The following is a 17,838-nucleotide window of genomic DNA, read 5'->3' as shown; positions in this document are numbered from 1 at the left end:
TGCTCCCTTCCCTCCACCACTGGCACCCACCATCTACTTTGACTTTTTTTTTTTTTTAGTCTTTTTGACTTTTCTAGACGCCTCATATAAGTGCATTCATGCAATATCTATCTCTTATGAACCGACTTGTGTCCCCCCAAAATTCATGTTGAATTCCTAACTCCTGGTATCTCAGAATGTGACTGTACTTGGACACAGGGTCTTTATAGAGGTGATTATGGTAAAATGAGGTCACACGGGTGCGCCCTGATCCAAGGTGATTGGTGTCCATACAAGAAGAGGAGATTAGGACACAGATGATACAGACCAAGAGATGACCATATGAGGAGGACACAGTGAGGAGACGCATTGGCTCCACAAAGCCAAGGAGAGAGGCCTCAGAAGAAATCACACCTGCCGGCACCTTGATCTTGGACTTCCAGCCTCCAGAACTACGAGAAATAAATTTCTGCTGTTTAAGCTGCCTGGTCTGCAGCGTTTTGTTATGATGGCCTCAGCAAACAAATACATTGCCCTTTTGTGACTGGCTTATTTCATTTAGCATTAGCATTTCGGACGCTCATCCGTGTTGTCGCATGTATTAGAATTTCATTTTTTTTATAAATTTTTTTTAACCTTTATTTTTGAGACAGAGAGAGACAGAGCATGAACGGGGGAGGGGCAGAGAGAGAGGGAGACACAGAATCGGAAGCAGGCTCCAGGCTCCGAGCCATCAGCCCAGAGCCCGACGCGGGGCTCGAACTCACGGACCGTGAGATCGTGACCTGAGCTGAAGTCGGCCGCTTAACCGACTGAGCCACCCAGGCGCCCCTAGAATTTCATTTTTTATGGCTGAATAATATCCCACTGTAGGGATAGACCACATTTGGTTCATGTGTTCATCTGCTGATGGACGCTTGGGTTGTTTATTGTGCTGCTGTGAACATGTCTCTGCAAGGATCTGTTGGAGTCCAAATGGGGTGTCCTTAAATCACATGCAGTGAGCCCTTTATACAGTGCGCGGCTCACATTTTCCCTTCCAGCCTGGTCTGGAGTCTGGCCCTTCAGCCTGTGTCTCCCTGTTCTCCCCCACAACCCTCCACCGCCTTTCACCAACACACCAATTCCTCTCTTCCCCTGACGGCATTCACTTGGATCGATGGGAGAAGTTGTGGCTTTGTGAGTCAGGCACGTCTGGGTTCACATTCAGACCGCTCCACTCTTAGGAGGTGATGTTGAACAAGTTACTGCAGCAGTCTGAGCCTCAGCCTTCTCATTGTGGCATGGTGGTGGCACGCCCACTTCTCGTGACAGGTGAAGTGCCTGGCCCAGAGCAGGGGCATCATTGACTTTGACTTCCTTTTCTCTCTCAGGTCCCAGTACTGCCCCTTCCCTTCACGGTTGATGGAAGGCTCAGTGCTGGTGTGTTAGTCAGGGTGCTCCCAAGAAACAGAGCCAGAAGGATGTATGTGTATAGAGAGAGGTAGAGGGGACTGGAAGGTTGGAAATCCACAGGGATACCTGGTGGCTGGAAATTCTCGCAAGAGTGAATGTTGCAGTCTTGGATCAGAAAGCAGTCAGAGGCAGCATTCCTTACTGTTCCAGGGTGGGGAGCTGAGTCTTTTCTCTTAAGGCCTTCTACTGATTGGATGAGGCCCATCACATTATGGAGGGTGATCTGCTTGACTCAGAGACTACAGATTTTAATATTAAGTACATTTAAAAAATACCTGCACAGCAACATTCAGACTGATACTTTCCAACTAGGCACCATAACCTAGCCTAGTTAATGCATAAAATTGACCATTGCAGTTGGTACCTTGTCAGTTTTCTTTAGATTCGCCTAAAGATTCAGTGTAATCCCTATTAAAATCCAAGAAGGCCTCTAAATAGCAGTTTGCAGGCTGATTGCAAAATTCACACAGACGTGTAAAGGAACTACAATAGCTAAAGCAACTTTTAAAAGATCTAAGTTGAGGGAGTCACACTACCGCATTTCATGACTGATTAGGAACCACGGTGGAAGGACGACACGTAGATCAACAGGACAGAATATAGTTCAGAAATGGCTTTAAACATACCGTCAACTGATTTTCAACATGAGGTGCGAAGGCAGTTGAGTGGGGGAAGGGTGGTCTCTTCCAGTGCTGCTGGGACCGCTGGATGTCCACATGTGAAAATCCTAACTTCAGTTTTTACCTGGCAACCTATTGAAAATTACACAAAGTGGATCACAGGTCTAAATGTAAAACCCAAAATTGTTACATTTCTAGGAGAAAACAGGAAAACATCTTGGGGACCTTGGGTTAGGCAAAGAGTTCTTTGAATTTGATGAAAATTAGGAATTTCTGCTTTTTGAAAGATACCTCAGTGCATGAAAAGACAAGATGCCAATGGAGACAATTCTTACAGATTACGTATCTGATGAAGGGCTTGTATTCAGCGTATGTATATATATAAAAAAAAAAAAAACATCAAAGCTCAATAGAAGAAAACAACCCGTCAAAAATAGTTGAAAGTTTTGAACAGGCACTGCACCAAAAACACACGAAAGAAGTGGATCACAAAAACACACATGGAAATGTGCTTAATATCAGTCATGGGCGCCTGGGTGGCTCAGTCGGTTAAGCATCCCACTTTGGTTTAGGTTATGATCTCCCGGCTCGTGAGTTTGAGCCCCACATCGGGCACTGTGCTGACAGCTCAGAGCCTGGAGCCTGCTTCAAATTCTGTGTCTCCCCCTCTTTCAGTCCCTCCCCAACTCACCCCTGCCTCTCCCTCTCGCTCTCAAAAAATAAACATTAAAAATTTTTTTTTTAAATATCAGTCATTAGGAAAATGCAAATTGAAACTACAATAAGATATCACTTCACGCCTACAAGAATGACTAAAATGTGAAAGACTGACCCTACCCAGGATCAGCAAGGATGTGGAGGAACTGGTGGCAGAAATGTAAAGTGGCACAGTCACCTTAGGAAAAAGTTAAATGGACCCCCCACCGTGTGATCCAGCCACTCCCCTTCTGGGTATTTACTGGAGAGAAACGAAAGTGAACGTTGGTAAGTGGAATTGTATACAGATGTTCCCGGCAGCTCGATCGGTAGTAGCACAAACTTGGAGACAACCCGGTGTCTGTCACGAGGAGAGTGGATAGCAGATTGTGGCCAGTCCATACAGTGAAGTACTGTCCGGAATACAAAGGAATGAACTATCGATACACAACTGCAACGTGAGCACATCTCAAAGTAAGCATGCTGAGTGAAAGAAGCCGGATAAAAAGCACATACGATGTGGTTCCCTTTACATCCACAAATACAAACTAATGTATAGTGAAGAGAGCAGCTCAGGAGCTGCTGGGGAGGGGGCTGGAGGGGGGAGGCATGAGGAAAACTGGGCAGTGAGGAATCTGGTCACTATTTTGATTGTGGTGATACACATATGTCAAAATGAATCCGATTTGAATAGCGTTCTGTGCTGCAGGTGGATTAGACCCCAGCGAAGCTGTGTTAAATGTAAAGCCCATAGAAGAATGGCCAGTTGACTTCAGTTCCTCTCCTCCGTGACCGACTGCCATCCTCACAGTGACACCCTCCCTCCAGCCTGACAAGCCAGTGTCTGCATTCCCTCAGCTTCAGAGAACTGGTTCTTAGGGGCTGTCATGTGCCATTAGGAAAACTGCATCAAACATCACATTGCAGACACGACAGAAGGTTCTGGAACCCCCATGTTACTGGAAATGGATCTCTGCTCACTGTCTTACATCATAGCACGGGACATGTCTCCTAGCTTCCCCTTTGTCTTTCCGAGGCATCAGCATTCTGTGTTTTCTGGAAGCCTGAGAAGGTTAAGCTCCTAGCCATCTACCTCAAAGGTCAGACGTCACAGGTTTCCTTAAGCAGCTATTGTGGCTTCACCCTCCTGACTGACCTGTGGGGGAGGGGTGTGTGTGTGTGTGTGTGTGTGGGAACGGCTGAAATGTCTGTCAGTGGCTGTCAAATAGAATCTCTCTCGCTTTGCCCTGTGGCTCCTTCATTCAGAAAACTGAGGTAGGTCAAGGTCAGTGACTTGGCCCAGACTTTAGATCAAGTTAGCACAGATGCTGAAAAGGCTCGGGTTCCTAAGCCCTAGACCTAACCCAAGGGATGCCCCACTTTTTCTCTACCACCCCTGCCCTGTGACCCTTGTCACGTGACCCCAGGGCCGCTGGGGGGAGAGAATCCGGTCCGGGCTCTGCCTTCCGGGGCCTGACAGCAGGCACAGCAGTGGTGGAGCCAGCCTCTGCATGGCCTGTCAGGGTCTGCGCGGCTTCCCCATCACGTCCACCCAGTTGCCCTAGTGACTGTGTGACCCTTTCTCCCCCACCCGGCGCTGCCACCAGCCCTATAAATAGAGGCGAGGAGCAGCTGGGCTCTCTTGGCAGTCACCATGAGGGCGCTGGTCCTGCTCTGCTGCTTTGTGGCATCGCTCCTGCTCCCAGGACAAACAGGTATGACCCTTACCCCTGTCAGCCGGGCCAGATCACGACCCCCACATGCCCTGAGGTCTTATGTTTACTGAAGGGGGGAGGGGAGAGAGGCTCAAGCGGTAGATGGTGAGGCCTCAGTGGTTCCTGGGGTTGATGGCAAACATGGACTCCTGGCATCGTCTCCATTCCTTTCTCCCTGGGGCCCAGGAGGAAATGGTACAGAGAACCTGAGAGACGTCGGGGGCTCCATGGGAGGCCAGAGAAAGTGGGAGCAGTGAACCGAGAGGTGCAGGCAGGCATGAGGCCTGAGCCAAGGGCTGGGAGCCAGAGGACAGGTCTGGCCAGTAGATGTTGGGGAAGAGGACCCCAAAAGTCAAGACTAGAGGACCCTTCTAGATGGGCGAAAAGAACCCGGTCTTGGAGCTGGAGGGGCCCCTGGAGGTCTGAGTTGGTTTGACCCTCCCCCCCCCCCCCCCCCCCGGTGGGGATTGGGCAGGGGCTGGGTTTGCATGACTGAACACCGGGCACAGTGCACAGAGTTGGGGGTTGTCTGGGGAACAGCAGGGTAGAAAGGAGGTCGGTTGGGAACAGGTTGGAGATGGAGTTGGGGATCGGAGCCAGAGTTTGGGAGAGGAGCAGGACCCCCTGCAGGGTATCCCTGGCCTGGGCTGGGGGCTCCACTGGAAGGGGGCTGGGGCATGTGTGCACGGTCTCCCTTTGATATCTCAGCACTTTGTGTGGCAGAGGCGGTGGCTCAGGTTACAGCGTGGGGGTTATTTCTAGGCATGGAGGGGACACCAGATCATTTGTCACCTCTCTCTTCCCGAGACTTCTGCGGCTAGGTCTCGCTTGGTGGTGCTTTGGGGGTGATCTGGAGACCCCCAGGCATCTGGGTCTCCTGCTTTGTCTTTTCATGAGTGGCCGTCTTCATCTGCACTGGGGACCACAGGGCCAGAGCCCCAGCCGCTCGGGTCTTTGAGATTCTGTGTGTCGAGGTCCTCGACCCAGCCAGGAGGGCAGGTAGCAGGCAGGAGCAGAAGCTGTTCCCTCAGGGGGTTAGGGACCTAGGTGGGGGGATTCAGCCTTGTGAACACTGCTGGCCCCTGCCCTTGTCTGCCCTTGAGTTAATTTGGGCCTTGCAGCGCTGCTGTGGCTGGAGCGGTGAGGATTCCAAGCGGCTGTCAGGTGGCTAAGTATGGAAACAGCCGTGTAATTGGATCCTGAGCCCCAAGCCACTGCTGCCCTCTCCCCTTCACAGCCCCTGCCCTGCTCCGCCCAGCCCCAGCTGCCGCCTTGCTTCCACACAGCAGGCCCGGGGACTCTTAGCCTTTTAGGGACATCCTTCATCTTTCCTCCCAACAAGGGAACTGGACATCTGGAACGTTCCATAAGGCCTGCCTGGGGATCTTGCTGTGGGGGAAAGGAGGCAGGCAGGCATTTTGTGCGAAGATCCTGTCTGTGCATGTTCCTTCCTTCCTGGACTCTGCAGTGTGGCCCAGTCCTGGCTTCCAGGGAGGGGTTGTCCACCATGTGCAGGGTCCCCCTTCTCCTCACTCCTGCTCACCAATTGGGCTGTGGGCTCTTCTCCTGGGGGGGTGAATTTTATCACTCTACCAGCTGTAGATTACCGCAAAGACAGCTGTCTCCTGTACCCGCTAGGAGGTTCCAGCCGTAAGGGTGGCTTCTCCCTGCCCCCATGATGACAGTCCTTCCTACTGGTTGATTTCCCACTGGAATTGTGCCACGAAGTAAATGCCACCTTGCCCAAAGGCAGCAGCTTTGCTCCTGAACTTCCCACCCTATTACTGGACCCTCATTTCCATCCCGCTGCTGGCTGGATGGCAGGCTGACCTTCTGTCTAATCCAGCTTCCTGCTCCCCGGGGATGGAGGGGGCCTTACAGAGCTGTGCTTCCGTCTCTTGTCCCCATGTTGCCCCTGTGGTCCTCTGGACCGAGGCAGCCTCTTCTTGTTCCCTAGCAAGGGACCAAGTACCTCTCCTGATGCTAGGACGCAGCCGGAACTGCCGTGGCCCCATCACCAGACACCTTGTAAGTCTCCACCCCCTGACCCATGGCCTCTGGGCATTTTGACCATTGGGGTCCTCCTCTTTGTCTTGGGGACTTGGCCTGGTCACAGGCCTGCTCAAGGACAGGGGAAAGCAGCCTCGAGTATTGTTGAGGTAAGAGAGTGAAAGCTGGAGGAACCAGAGATGTGTACAAGGTCAGGCAGTGAATTAGGGACAGACAGTCTCACCCCTCCTCCAAGAGTGGGGTGGTGGGGTGGCCAGCGCTGAGAGAGCATTTGGGTTCAAGCTGCTGGCGTCTGTTAGGCTGGGTTCGGGACTTCTTTGCTTCCTGCTGCCTGCATGATGCAGAGGTTGGGGTAGAAGGGGATTCTGAGTCCGTTCCTTCCTCCAGCCTAGCCCTGGTTTGGCCTGCTTGCGGCCTGCTCTGGCCTCCACCCTGCTATCCCAATAATGAGAAGTTGGTGCATGCTGGGGCTGACCGAGCCCTCTGTGAGAGATGAGGGTCTGTCAGGAACCCCTTTGTGGCCCCTCTTCACCCACCCTAGGCTGGCTATTTCCAGAAAGAGGCTGTGTTCGTGTTCCCTCAACAGGGCAGCCCAGCTGCTGCGATCTCCACCTTGGGGAGGGGTCATGAGCTCAGGGGTTTTGGGGAGAGGACAGAAGCCTTTGCAGTGCCCCCCGCAAGGTGTGATTCCTGGCTCGGTGCAGCCAGATGAGCCCACAGGGAGAAACTAGTCTGCCCCTTCCCACATCGAGTCTCCAGAGCACTCACTGGGATTTGCTAATGGATGTGCACGCCTTGCTTAGTGGCCTGTGGAACTAGAGTTTGGGAAATGCTGTTTTTGACCCTCGCCTGGGTGTGGCAATAAAAGTCAGAGAGCTGGTTCAAGGCAGGTCTGAGCTGGAGTTCAGGTGTCCTTGCTCCCCCGGAAGGGGGCCCAGATGAGGCCAGCTGCGTCCATCTGGCTGTTTGGTGCTCACTTAAGTGTGGTGGGCTGGGAAGGAGCCTAATCCCTACAGACACAGGAGGAAGATGGCTGTTGCTCTCTGACAGGGTCCCAGGGCCAAGGACAGGGTCTAGGTGCCGTGGCTCCTGGTCTGGGACGAGGGTACATCCGGGAGAGTGGGCAGGGGTGGGGTCTGCCACTGTGGGGTGCTGGGCTTAGCTCTCTCCAGGACACCTTCCCTGCTCCAAATCCCAATCCAGACCCACTCACAGCACAACCCCTTATGTTTAAATGCTGCCTGGGTGCAAAGCCTTTTCATTCCAACACCTCACCACATCTCACTGTGTACTAATCATCCCAGATTTATCAGGTACCTCCTGTTGTTTAGGTCTGGTACTGGGGGAGTTCACATGGGCGTTTCGCCCTTGGCATGCTTACAGTCCGGTACAGGAGATAGGGTGTCTTCTGCCTTGTGGCCACACACACACGCGCACACACATGCGCGTGTGTGGGCCACACGTGAGTGTCATGAGGGAAGCACAGGTAAAGTGAGGTAGGGTGGAAGTGCCTGGGGAGATCGGTTTTAACTGAGTGGGTCACGAACTGTTTACAGATGAGGGAATGTTTGAGATGGGCCTGGAAGAAAGTAGCATCGAGATGTGGAGTGACGGAAGGAAGAAGATTCTACTTTAAGGGAGCAGGATAAACAAACTCATGCTGTCAGGAGAGGTCGGGGCTCTGGGGAGAACTGGGCGAGGATAAGGGCAGGCAGAGCAAAGTGGGGGTCACGGGGAAGGTCCTTGGAAGGCTGGATTGGGCCTCTGAAGGGCCACGTGTGGTCGGCTGATGAGGAGGGCTTTGCTCTGTGGATGGTGGGTAACCTTTGAGGGCTTTGGAAGCATCCGTCCAGCAGGTGTTTGGAGGGAGGGGGAGGACGAGGGAGGCTGACTAGAGGACCTTGTCAGAAATGCCAGTTGGAGTGGGTGTGAGCTCCGCAAGGCAGTTTGGGGGGGTGGGCGGAGAGGAGGGCCAGACCCAGCAGGTAGCTGCGGTGAAGTCCACTGGACCCCAGCGAGCCAGGGCCAGAAGGAGGCCTTGAGGGTCTCGTGTGGGTCACTGGAGGTGTGATCTTGCCAGAAAAATGAATGAATGAATGAGTGAGTGAATGAATGACCAGGAACATTAAAGAACAGATTTTAAAGGCTCAGTTTGGGTCATTATGAATTTGAGGTGCCAGGGAGACATCTGGGTGGAGATCCTGGATGTTGGAGGATGGAAAGTCAGGTCTGGAGGTCCGGACATGAGATTCATTTGGGTGAAGATGAGAGGAAAAGAAAAGATACAGGGATGGTCGTTGGGCAGTGCCACATTTGGGCAGTGAGCGGATTTCAGGAAAAGGGGAAGAGACCTGGGAAGAGGCAGTGACCTGGATGGAAGCCAAGGGAAGGGAACATTCTGTGGTTTTTGTTTTTTGTCCTTTTAAATTTTTTAACATTCATTTTTGAGAGACAGAGACAGAGCACAAGCAAGGGTGGGGCAGAGTGAGAGGGAGGCACAGAATCCGAAGCAGGCTCCAGGCTCTGAGCTGGCAGCACAGAGCGTGATGCGGGGCTCGAACCCACGAACTGTTAGATCATGACCTGAGCAGAAGTTGGATGCTCAACCGACCGAACCACCCAGGCACCCTGGGAAGGGCGCATTCTAGAAAGGCGGTCGGAGGGATGAAATGCCAAAGAGATGCCGGGGAAGATGAGGCGTTAGCTTTGATACCCTGAGGTCACAGGCAGAGCACGAGGGCCTTACGTGCATCTAGCGAAGGCGCAGAGGCAACACATTTGGACAGTGGGCTCAGGAGGGATAGAGACGTGAGAGTAAGTGGGCAGGGGGTTTGTGGATGTAGCAAATTTCCTTTTCAACACTAGGAAGACGAAGTGTGTTTATGGGCCAATGGCAAGGGTCCTAGGAGAGACAAGGACTGACAGACACAAGGTGGCGAGGAAGTGACCAAGATGCCAGACGTGCAGGAAGGGTGGGATAGGTCTTAGGAGACACGCCATAGCACTGTGGAGACCTCAGAGGGACACTGCACATTCCAGGCAAACTCAGGAGCCAGCCAGGGAGCTAATATAGGGTGTAGGGATCCTGGCCTACACTACGATTGCCATGGAGGGCCTGGAGGGTCACCGGGTCGGGGGAAGGAACCAGACAGATGTTCCAAGAACCCATGAGGTGGAAAGGGAGGCCAGTTGCCCCAAGTTGCATGGTATGGAACAGCAGGGCCGAGACCAGAGCCTGGTCCGTGGTGCTGCAGGAACACCCACCAGGCAGAGCCCGGAGACGAAATCAGTGACCCAACCTTTTTGTGTCAGTGAAAGTTGGTGAACGAGCCCCCTCAAGCCAGATGCTGTGGAGAATAGGGCAGAGTCTGATCCCAAGCTCCACCATGTAAGGTGTACATTCAGCAAATGTCCCCTGGGCCTGCAATGGGAAAAGCTCTGTATTTGGACTCCATCAGGATCTGTGACTTAGCGGGAGCTGGCTGGGAGGCACGCGGTGAGTTCCTCGGATGTCGGCCTCGGTTCTCATTCTTCTTGTGGAACAGAGACAGTCCCAGGCTCAGGTTTCCTCTGGGGTTTTTTCCTGGCTGGGAGGACTTGGCCGTGCCCATTGGCGGGACTCATTTTGGGATCGGGGAAGTCCTGTCCCATTTGGTTTCAGCCCCATCCTCCTGCAGCCCTGAAGGTGGTTTTGTTCAGAGTCAAGGTCCCAGGCAGAGACATGCCTGCACTTGTCAGTTCCCTATCCTCCCTCACAGAGGGCTCCACGGCCGCCTTTCCTGAGCTGCCTGGTCTTAGGGTGGGGGGCTTGGGCTGCAGAAGCAGTCCCTGCTGTTAGGACGTCAGCCGTTCACACCCTCCTAGCCAGGGCCTGCAGCAGCCAGCTGTACAGAGAGCAGGCCACCCTTCCCAGCCGCTCTGGGGTGGGTGTGCCCAGGGGCCTGATCCTGAAGAATCACCACCATGAGACTGTGGTTCCGGCAGCCAGCTCCTGCCTGGCACCACCCCAGAGGCCTGTCTTCCCTGGGACTACCTCATCAGAACCACACGAAAACATAGTCTCCATGGCTCTGTCCGCTCCGAATCCTGGTCCCCAGAAGGATTTCGAGTAGAACGCTGGCTTAGCTGGGGCGGGCTCCCTGGCTTCACTGCAAGAATGTTATGCAGTGAGAAAAGGCTTTTCTCCTTCGACACTTTGGGGGACCCTCCCCCCAGGGGTCCTTGTCCTTCACCACCTTGGCGGGACCCTCTTGTCCTCTGTCACTCAGAGCGCTAAAGGGCAAAGAGCAGGTGTGGGTTGTGTGGCCAGCTCTGGGGAGGAGAAGGGCCCGGCGCAGAGTCAGAAAGGGGAGACGGGCCTTCCCTGGGGAGCCCGCCCTGTGTTGGGAACAGAATGGATTCATGAGTAGGGGCGAGGAGCAGTGTATGGTCAGCAAGTGATGTAAGAATGCAACTGCCTTATAATCTGGGTACTTGCCCAGAGAATACAAAGTGTGCGAATTCAAAGGGATACGTGCACCCCTGTGTTTATAGCAGCACTGTTAATACGATAGCCAAGTTATGGCAGCAGCCCGAGTGTCCCTTGATAGATGGATAAAGACGATGTGGTACACACACACACACACACACACACACACACACAGTGGAATGTCAGTCATAAAAAAGAATGAAATGTTGCCATTTGCAACCACACAGATGGATCTAGAGAGTATAACGCTAAGCGAAACAAGTCAGAGAAAGACAAATACCATGTGATCCCGCTCATATATGGAATTTAAGAAACAAAACAAACAAGCAAAGGGAAAAAATAGAGACAAAGCAAGAAACACGCTCTTCACTACAGAGAAAACACTGATGGACACTAGAGGCAGGGGATAAGGGGATGGGGGAAATACAGGGTGGGGATTAAACTGTGCGGTTGTGATGGGCACCGGGTGTTGTATGGAAGTGTGGAATCACTCTCTTCTGCACCTGAATCTAATATTTACACTGTTCATTAACTGGAATTAAAATTAAAAAGTTAAAACAGAAAACAGAGGCGCCTGGGTGGCTTAGTTGGTTAAGTGTCCAACTCTTAGTTTCTGCTCAGGTCGTGATCTCATGGTTCATGGATTTGAGACTCAAGTCGGCTCCAAGCTGCCAGTCAGGAGCCTGCTTAGGATTAGCGCTCTCTCTCTCTCTTTCTCTCTCTCTCTCTCTCTCCCCACCCCTCCCCCACTCTCTCTTACCTTCTCATTCTTTGTCTCTTTTGAAATAAACGAACATAAAAAAGACAAGCGAGATATGAGGTGCAACACAGATCTGGACACGGCGGCAACCGAGAGGGGGCAGGACTGGAGAGAGGCAGGAAAGGGGGTGATGATGGGGACCCCTCTCTGAAAAACCAACTTTCTGGCCCCAACGCCAGGCTGTGTTCACCATGAGGTCCTGGTCAGCCACACTGCTCGGACAGGAACAGGCTGTCTCTGCCCCAGGAGCTGACTTCTATTTGGGGAGATGACACACACTGAGAGAAAATGTAACTAACACCCGGGCAGCTCTAGCTGGGAGTTCAGAAGAGGGCTGGAAGGTCGGCCTCACGGAGGGGCAGGGTTTCAGCTGCACTGGGAGGAAGGGGGAGTCGCTGGACTGTCAGCTCCGAGAGGGCACGGGCTTCGTGTTTGGTTAATTTGCTCACCGCTGAGTCACCAGTGCCTAGCCTGGCGCTTGGTTCACAGAAAGCCCTTAATGTCTGATGAATGAGGGGGTGGTTTGTGCAGGCAGAGGAGGAAGAGCATCTGGAGGTGGTGATCAGAACCAGGAATGGAGACGCTGGGGGCATTGTACTGGGAGGGGTAGCGATGAGCCCAGCTCTGGCTCGGGTGTGGGGCTCCTGTTGGTGGGGTCAGACCCCCCTGATGGGCGAAAGGCCTGGAACACTGAGCCAGGTGGCTCTCCCTGGGCCCTTGGCATACTGCAGCCCCTCTCCTTCTCCTTCTCAGATATTTTTGGATCCTTCTAGAGCAGGGACTGCATTCTGAGCTCAAACAGGTGCAGGCAAAGTCTGGCCTGGAGTTCTGAGCCCGCAGGAAGTGGGTTGTGTTGGGAGCTCAGGCCAGGGGAGAGCCCTGGGGTTTGGGAGCCCCCTCCCCCCCCCGCCTTTCCACCAGCTCACCGCCAAAACTGCGGCCCCTGGTCCTCCTCCAAGTGGCCATTTGGTTAGGATTTGGCCAGCCCAGTTGTTTCCCATACAAGTTTCCCTAGGTGGCAATAGTTAAAGACTTGACAAAGCCATTGCCTTGAAAATGACCTCTCTGTCCTATGGTTCCCCAACTGCCTGTTCTGTGCACCTGCACCTTCCAGAGAGGCTTCTGGCCACTTCATTGGTCCTTTTTTTTTTTTTGCCCTCCCACCCCCGCCCCTGTGTTCCCTCCTACCCTTTATTTCAAGTGTCAGGTAGTAGAAGATCACTTATTTCTCTAGCTTATCTCAGGGGGTCGGGACACCAGGAAGGGGTCTGGAAAAATTGGAGAAGGGTCACAGCACTTGCTGTGGCCTGGGGAGCCCCTCCTGGCTTCAGGGATGAGCCTGGGTACAGGCTGTGAGGGGAGTAGAAGCCCAGTGGCAAATCTACCTTTCTCCTGTCTTCTGCCTCAGTTTCCCTCCTGAATTGGTAGTTAGACCAGCAGTCTCTTCACCGGGAGCCCTATCACCTGAGGCTGCCCGCATTGGGAGCAGAGCAGCCTGCCTGGGGTGGGACACACAGCGACCATAGGGCCAAGCAAACACTGGCTTTGTCACAAATTTGCCACCAAGCCCCTTACCATTTTGCACCTGTTTGTTTGCCCATAAAACAAGATAATTATACTTGCCCTATTTACAGCATGGTGTTGTGATGTGACTAAAATTTAAAAAAGGCTATCAGATGCTTAAAATGTTTTTTTGATATTAGATACTTTTTAAGGTTAAAAGGACCGTGACAGTAATTACAGGCTATCGCTGCTGTCCCTGGTCCTCTGGCTTGACACCTGCCACCGGTCTCCTCAAATATCACGAAACATGAACAATGAAGGGAATCTGTCAGCATCTCTGCCCCTTCTCAGGGCTGTTAACATCCTTTGGATTCTCTGTCCTCAAAGAGCTTACAAACCAGGCTGTGGGGGGAGGCAGCCCCCACTCATGACCGTCTGAGGGAACCGTATAAGGCACATGTCACAGGGTCTAAAAATAAGTAGCCTGAGTGTGCAGAGAAGGGGAGTGGGTGGGAGAGGGCCGTGGGGCTGGTGAGAGCACCACCGCTTAGTGTGAGGGGGGTCAGGAAGACCTCGTGGGGCCAGGCCTCAACGCTGTTCCTGTGTTCCCCTCCTGGGGCCATCGGAACCAGTGACCGTAAACCTCATGCCTTCCAACAACAGAAACTTAACCTCTCTCAGTCTGGAGGCCAGAAGTCAGAAATCAAGATGTTGGCAGGCTTCACAGGAGGATCCTTCCTGCCTCTTCCAGCTTCTGGTGGATCCTTGGCCTTCCTTGGCTTGTAGACGCGTCTCCGATCTCTGCCTCTGTCCTCACGTGGCCCCTCCTCTGTGAGTCTCTGTGTGTCCTCTGCTTTTTTTCTAAGGACATCAGTCATCGGCCTTAAGGCCCACCCTAATGCAGTATGGCCACCGCTTAACTACTTATATCTGTACAGGCCCTATTTCCAAATAACGTCACATTCTGAGGTTCTGGAGGGATGGGAATTTGGGGGTGGAGGGCACCCTTCAACCCCTCAGGCTCCATAGCCTTGGACCCAACGGCTGAGTGGTTGCTGGCTCTGAACATATAGTTCCCGTCTCTCTCCTGCGTGGTAGCCCTCTACTGGGCACAGATGGCACCTGTTTCCTTCGTCCTCTCTCTGGCCCCACCGCCCACGCTATTGCCATAGCAGCTAATTTGGAGCTCTGCTGACACACCCAGTACAAACGTGTTGAACGAATGGACCGACAGCTGGCTGGGGGCAGGCGATCCCAGGAGGCCACCTAGCCTTGTGCTGGTGCTGGGGAGGATGGCGGGGGGCATGTTCCAGCTCCTTGTTGGGTGTGCTCAGGTATGGATCGAGATAGAGTGGGCCTGTCCTGGGGACAGGAGGCTCTGTTTCTGGGCTGGTGTGTGGTGGAGAAGAGTCGCAGGCCAAGAGCCCAGAGACTGAGGCCCAGCAGCGTTAGGCCTAGCTCTCCCTCTCCGGGTGGGTGCCCGGCCCCTTGGAGTCTCCCACCCCGAGTGCAGCAGGAGAGTAAGCGGGGCATGGAGTCACCTCCTAACATTCTGCAGGAGGTCCTTGGAGAGCCAACTTCCAGATGAAGGTTTGCATCCTGCCATCTCTGCCTTTCTGCCCCCTCCTTGCCAGCAGCAGGAACGCCCAGCTGTAAGGATGGGCATGTGGGTGTCCTCGTGGCAGACTTAGGGGTCCCTGACCCCGAGTCTGGGGTGTCAGGGCAGCTCTGGAAACTGGTGGCTATGGCTCTACTGCCTTGTCTCTGCTTCGTCCTGGTTCTGGAGGAGAGCAGGGTTGGGGACAGGTCTCCACTGTCTGCTAGCCTTTCTAGAAAAGCTGACTGCACCTACCCTGGCATTCCTTGCTCTCCTCTGTCTGGCTTGTCCCTCCAGTTAGATGCTGTGTGCTTAAGGGGAGGGTCTTAAATTCAGGAATGAAGTTCATGGTTATCACAGTAACCTTTTGAGCTGATAAGGCAACTACTCCTAGGACCCTTTGATCACAAAAAGAAAGAAAAAAAAAAAAAGAAAAAGAAAAAAATAGGCCTGGGCTGCTTAAATGACTTGACCCATGGGTACTTCTGTGGTTATGAATCCCAGTCTCAAATCTCCTCTCTTCTGGAACTCTCTGCCACTGAGTTGAGGGAAGGCCTTATATTTTGCTACCATCATCCATCCATCCATCCATCCATCCATCATCCACCTGTCCATCCATCTATCCATCCATCCATCCAAAGTCTGTTCAAGGCACTGGGAAACAAAATCTCTGACGAGGAAACCAAATAAGTAAGTTATTTAGTTTATTGGACAATTATAGGTGCAGTGGAGAAAAAGGTTAGGTTGGGGAGAGGGGAAGGCTAGTTAGGAGACAGTGTCACCAGGGTGGTAGGAGAAGGCCTTGCAGAAATAGTGACAAGGAGCCAAGATGTAGGGGAGGAGAGTGGAGAGCTGGGCAGCTGTGTGGGGAGGGCATTCCCAGCAGAGAGCACGGAGGCCCGGTGCGCTTGCTCATAGAAAGCAAGCCTGTGTGGAGGAGGGGGCCGCCAGAGCATGTGCAGAGAGGGAGCACGTGTGGGGAACAGAGGGCCTGGCGCTCCTCCCTGAGCAGTTTCACAACCCAGGTGAGAGATGTCAAGCTAGGGGTGGGAGAAATGGTTAGGCCGAGGATAGATTTGGAAGGTAGACAACAGGTTTTTTAAAAAAAAGATAGCTTTATTGAGACATAATTCAAATACATATAATGTGTCCATTTAAAGTGTGCAACTCAGTAGTTTTTAGTGTTTTCACAGATATGTGCAACCATATCTCGAGCAGGGAAGGAGCAGAGAGAGAGGGAGCCACAGAATTTGAAGCAGGTTCCAGGGTCTGAGCTATCAGCACAGAGCCGGATGCAGGGCTCGAACTCACAAGCTATGAGATTATGACCTGAGCCGATGTCAGATGCTTAACCTACTAAGCCACCCAGGCGCCCCAATGTTTATTTTTGAGAAAGAGAGAGATACACAGAGTACGAGCAGGGAGGTGCAGAGAGAGAGGGAGGCACAGAATCTGAAGTGGGCTCCAGACCCGGAGCTGTCAGCACAGAGCCAGACGTGGGGCTCAAACTCATAGGCCGAGAGATCATGACCTGAGCTGAAGTCGGCCGCTTAACCGACTAAGCCACCCAGGCGCCCCTTTTCCGTTTTATTATTGATGAAACAGGCACAGAGGAGTTGAGACAGAGGCTCACGTTTCCACTGCTGATTAGGAGAGCAAATTTGGCCCCTAACTCTGCCCTTCTCTCTTTCTCTTCCTCCCTGAGGGTCCCAGGGGTCCCAGGGCTGCTCCCTGAGCTGGGCAGCTGTTTTCAACCACCAGGCTTCCATTCCTCAGGCAGGTTCTGTGAGAGCCTCCCATCACCAGCCACATCTGCTTCTTTGTGCTCTTCTCCTGGGAATATCCCCTGGCAGGGTAGCAAGGCCAGCTAGACCCCAGACCCGTAATGTCCCCACAGCTGATAAGCATCAGCCTTGCAACAACCCCCGCCCCCCCTCGCTGAGTGCAATTCAGTGGCTTTGAGGAATGGCCCAGGAATGGAACTTTTTTTTAAATTTTTATATGTTTTATTCATTTTTGAGAGACAGAGACAGAGCACAAGCTGGAGTGTGGCCGAGAGAGAGGGAGACACAGAATCAGAAGCAGGCTCCAGGCTGTCAGCACAGAGCCCAACGCAGGGCTCGAACCCATGAACCTCGAGATCGTGACCTGAGCCCTAGCCGGACGTTTAACCGACTGAGCCACCCAGGCACCCAGAATGGAACTTCTAACTAAGCTCTTCTCTCATCCTTTTTGCAAATGGCCTTGAGCCACGCCTTGAGAAGGGCTGACCCGGGAAAGAGGCTCACTACTCTCTGGTGCTCTCAGGGCATCCAACAGACATTTGCTGTGCTGCCAGGCCCCGTGCTGGACCCCTGTGATCCCACTGGGAAACACTGCAGGCCTTGGTCTCAGGGGACTTCTCTTCCATGGGGACACGAGTTAAAGGCTGCCACAGGGAGTGCAATGGGAACACAGAGCAGAAGCATCTCAGTACTGGGAGGCCCCAGGAGGCCTCCCGGGGATGGGCTTCAAAGCCGAGGTCTGATGTGTGAGCTGGAATTAGCCAGGTCCAGGCAGTGGGGAGTGGGCGACAGTGAGTCTGGCAGGGAGGATACCGGTTGGAAATGCACGAGGGCTGAATGCGGTTTCTTAGAGAATTCTGCAGGTGTTCATTGTTTGAGTCCTGGAGCTCATGGCTTTCTTAGGCACTGTGGGGACACGAAGAGGCTTTGGGACCACAGGTGCACCAGCCAGAGTCAATGACAGCCTAGGAGGGAAGATTGGACACACGCACCCCTGCCCCCCCCGAAGGTCACAGCCACATGGGACAGGGTTGCATCACGTGGCTCAGTATAGACAGTCATGGACACTGAGTCAGCTGAGGTCAGTGAGGGGACCAACCAGGTGGCTTGGAGAGGTGAGAACTGGAAGACGTCATAGAGGCATCGGGACCTGGCAAGAGGGAACAGGTGAGGCCGGACCTGCTGAGAAGCAGGTAGTGGTGTGATCTCTTATGGGTTGGTTCTCAAAAGGTATGTTGAAATCCCAACACC

General features: G+C 53.2%; 1 protein-coding gene across 2 annotated transcripts in view; it reads left to right on the top strand.

The window, feature by feature from the left end:
* The window catches only part of SRL (sarcalumenin), a 46,634-nt gene that overhangs the window by 5,651 nt on the left and 23,145 nt on the right, over positions 1-17,838 (top strand). Inside the window, exon 1 of one of the 2 annotated variants that reach the window (XM_049637420.1) lies at positions 4,005-4,465. The exons of the other annotated variant lie outside the window; for it this stretch is intronic. Within the exon in view, the coding sequence (XP_049493377.1) occupies positions 4,405-4,465 (61 nt within the window). The 5' untranslated portion in view covers positions 4,005-4,404. Of the gene's footprint in view, positions 1-4,004; positions 4,466-17,838 lie in introns of those variants that run through there. 2 annotated transcript variants of the gene reach the window in all.

Source organism: Panthera uncia, chromosome E1, assembly GCF_023721935.1.
Source record: "Panthera uncia isolate 11264 chromosome E1, Puncia_PCG_1.0, whole genome shotgun sequence".
NCBI lineage: Eukaryota > Metazoa > Chordata > Mammalia > Carnivora > Felidae > Panthera > Panthera uncia.
The sequence above is the reverse complement of the archived record's forward strand: the minus strand, read 5'-3'. Positions and strand labels throughout refer to the sequence as shown.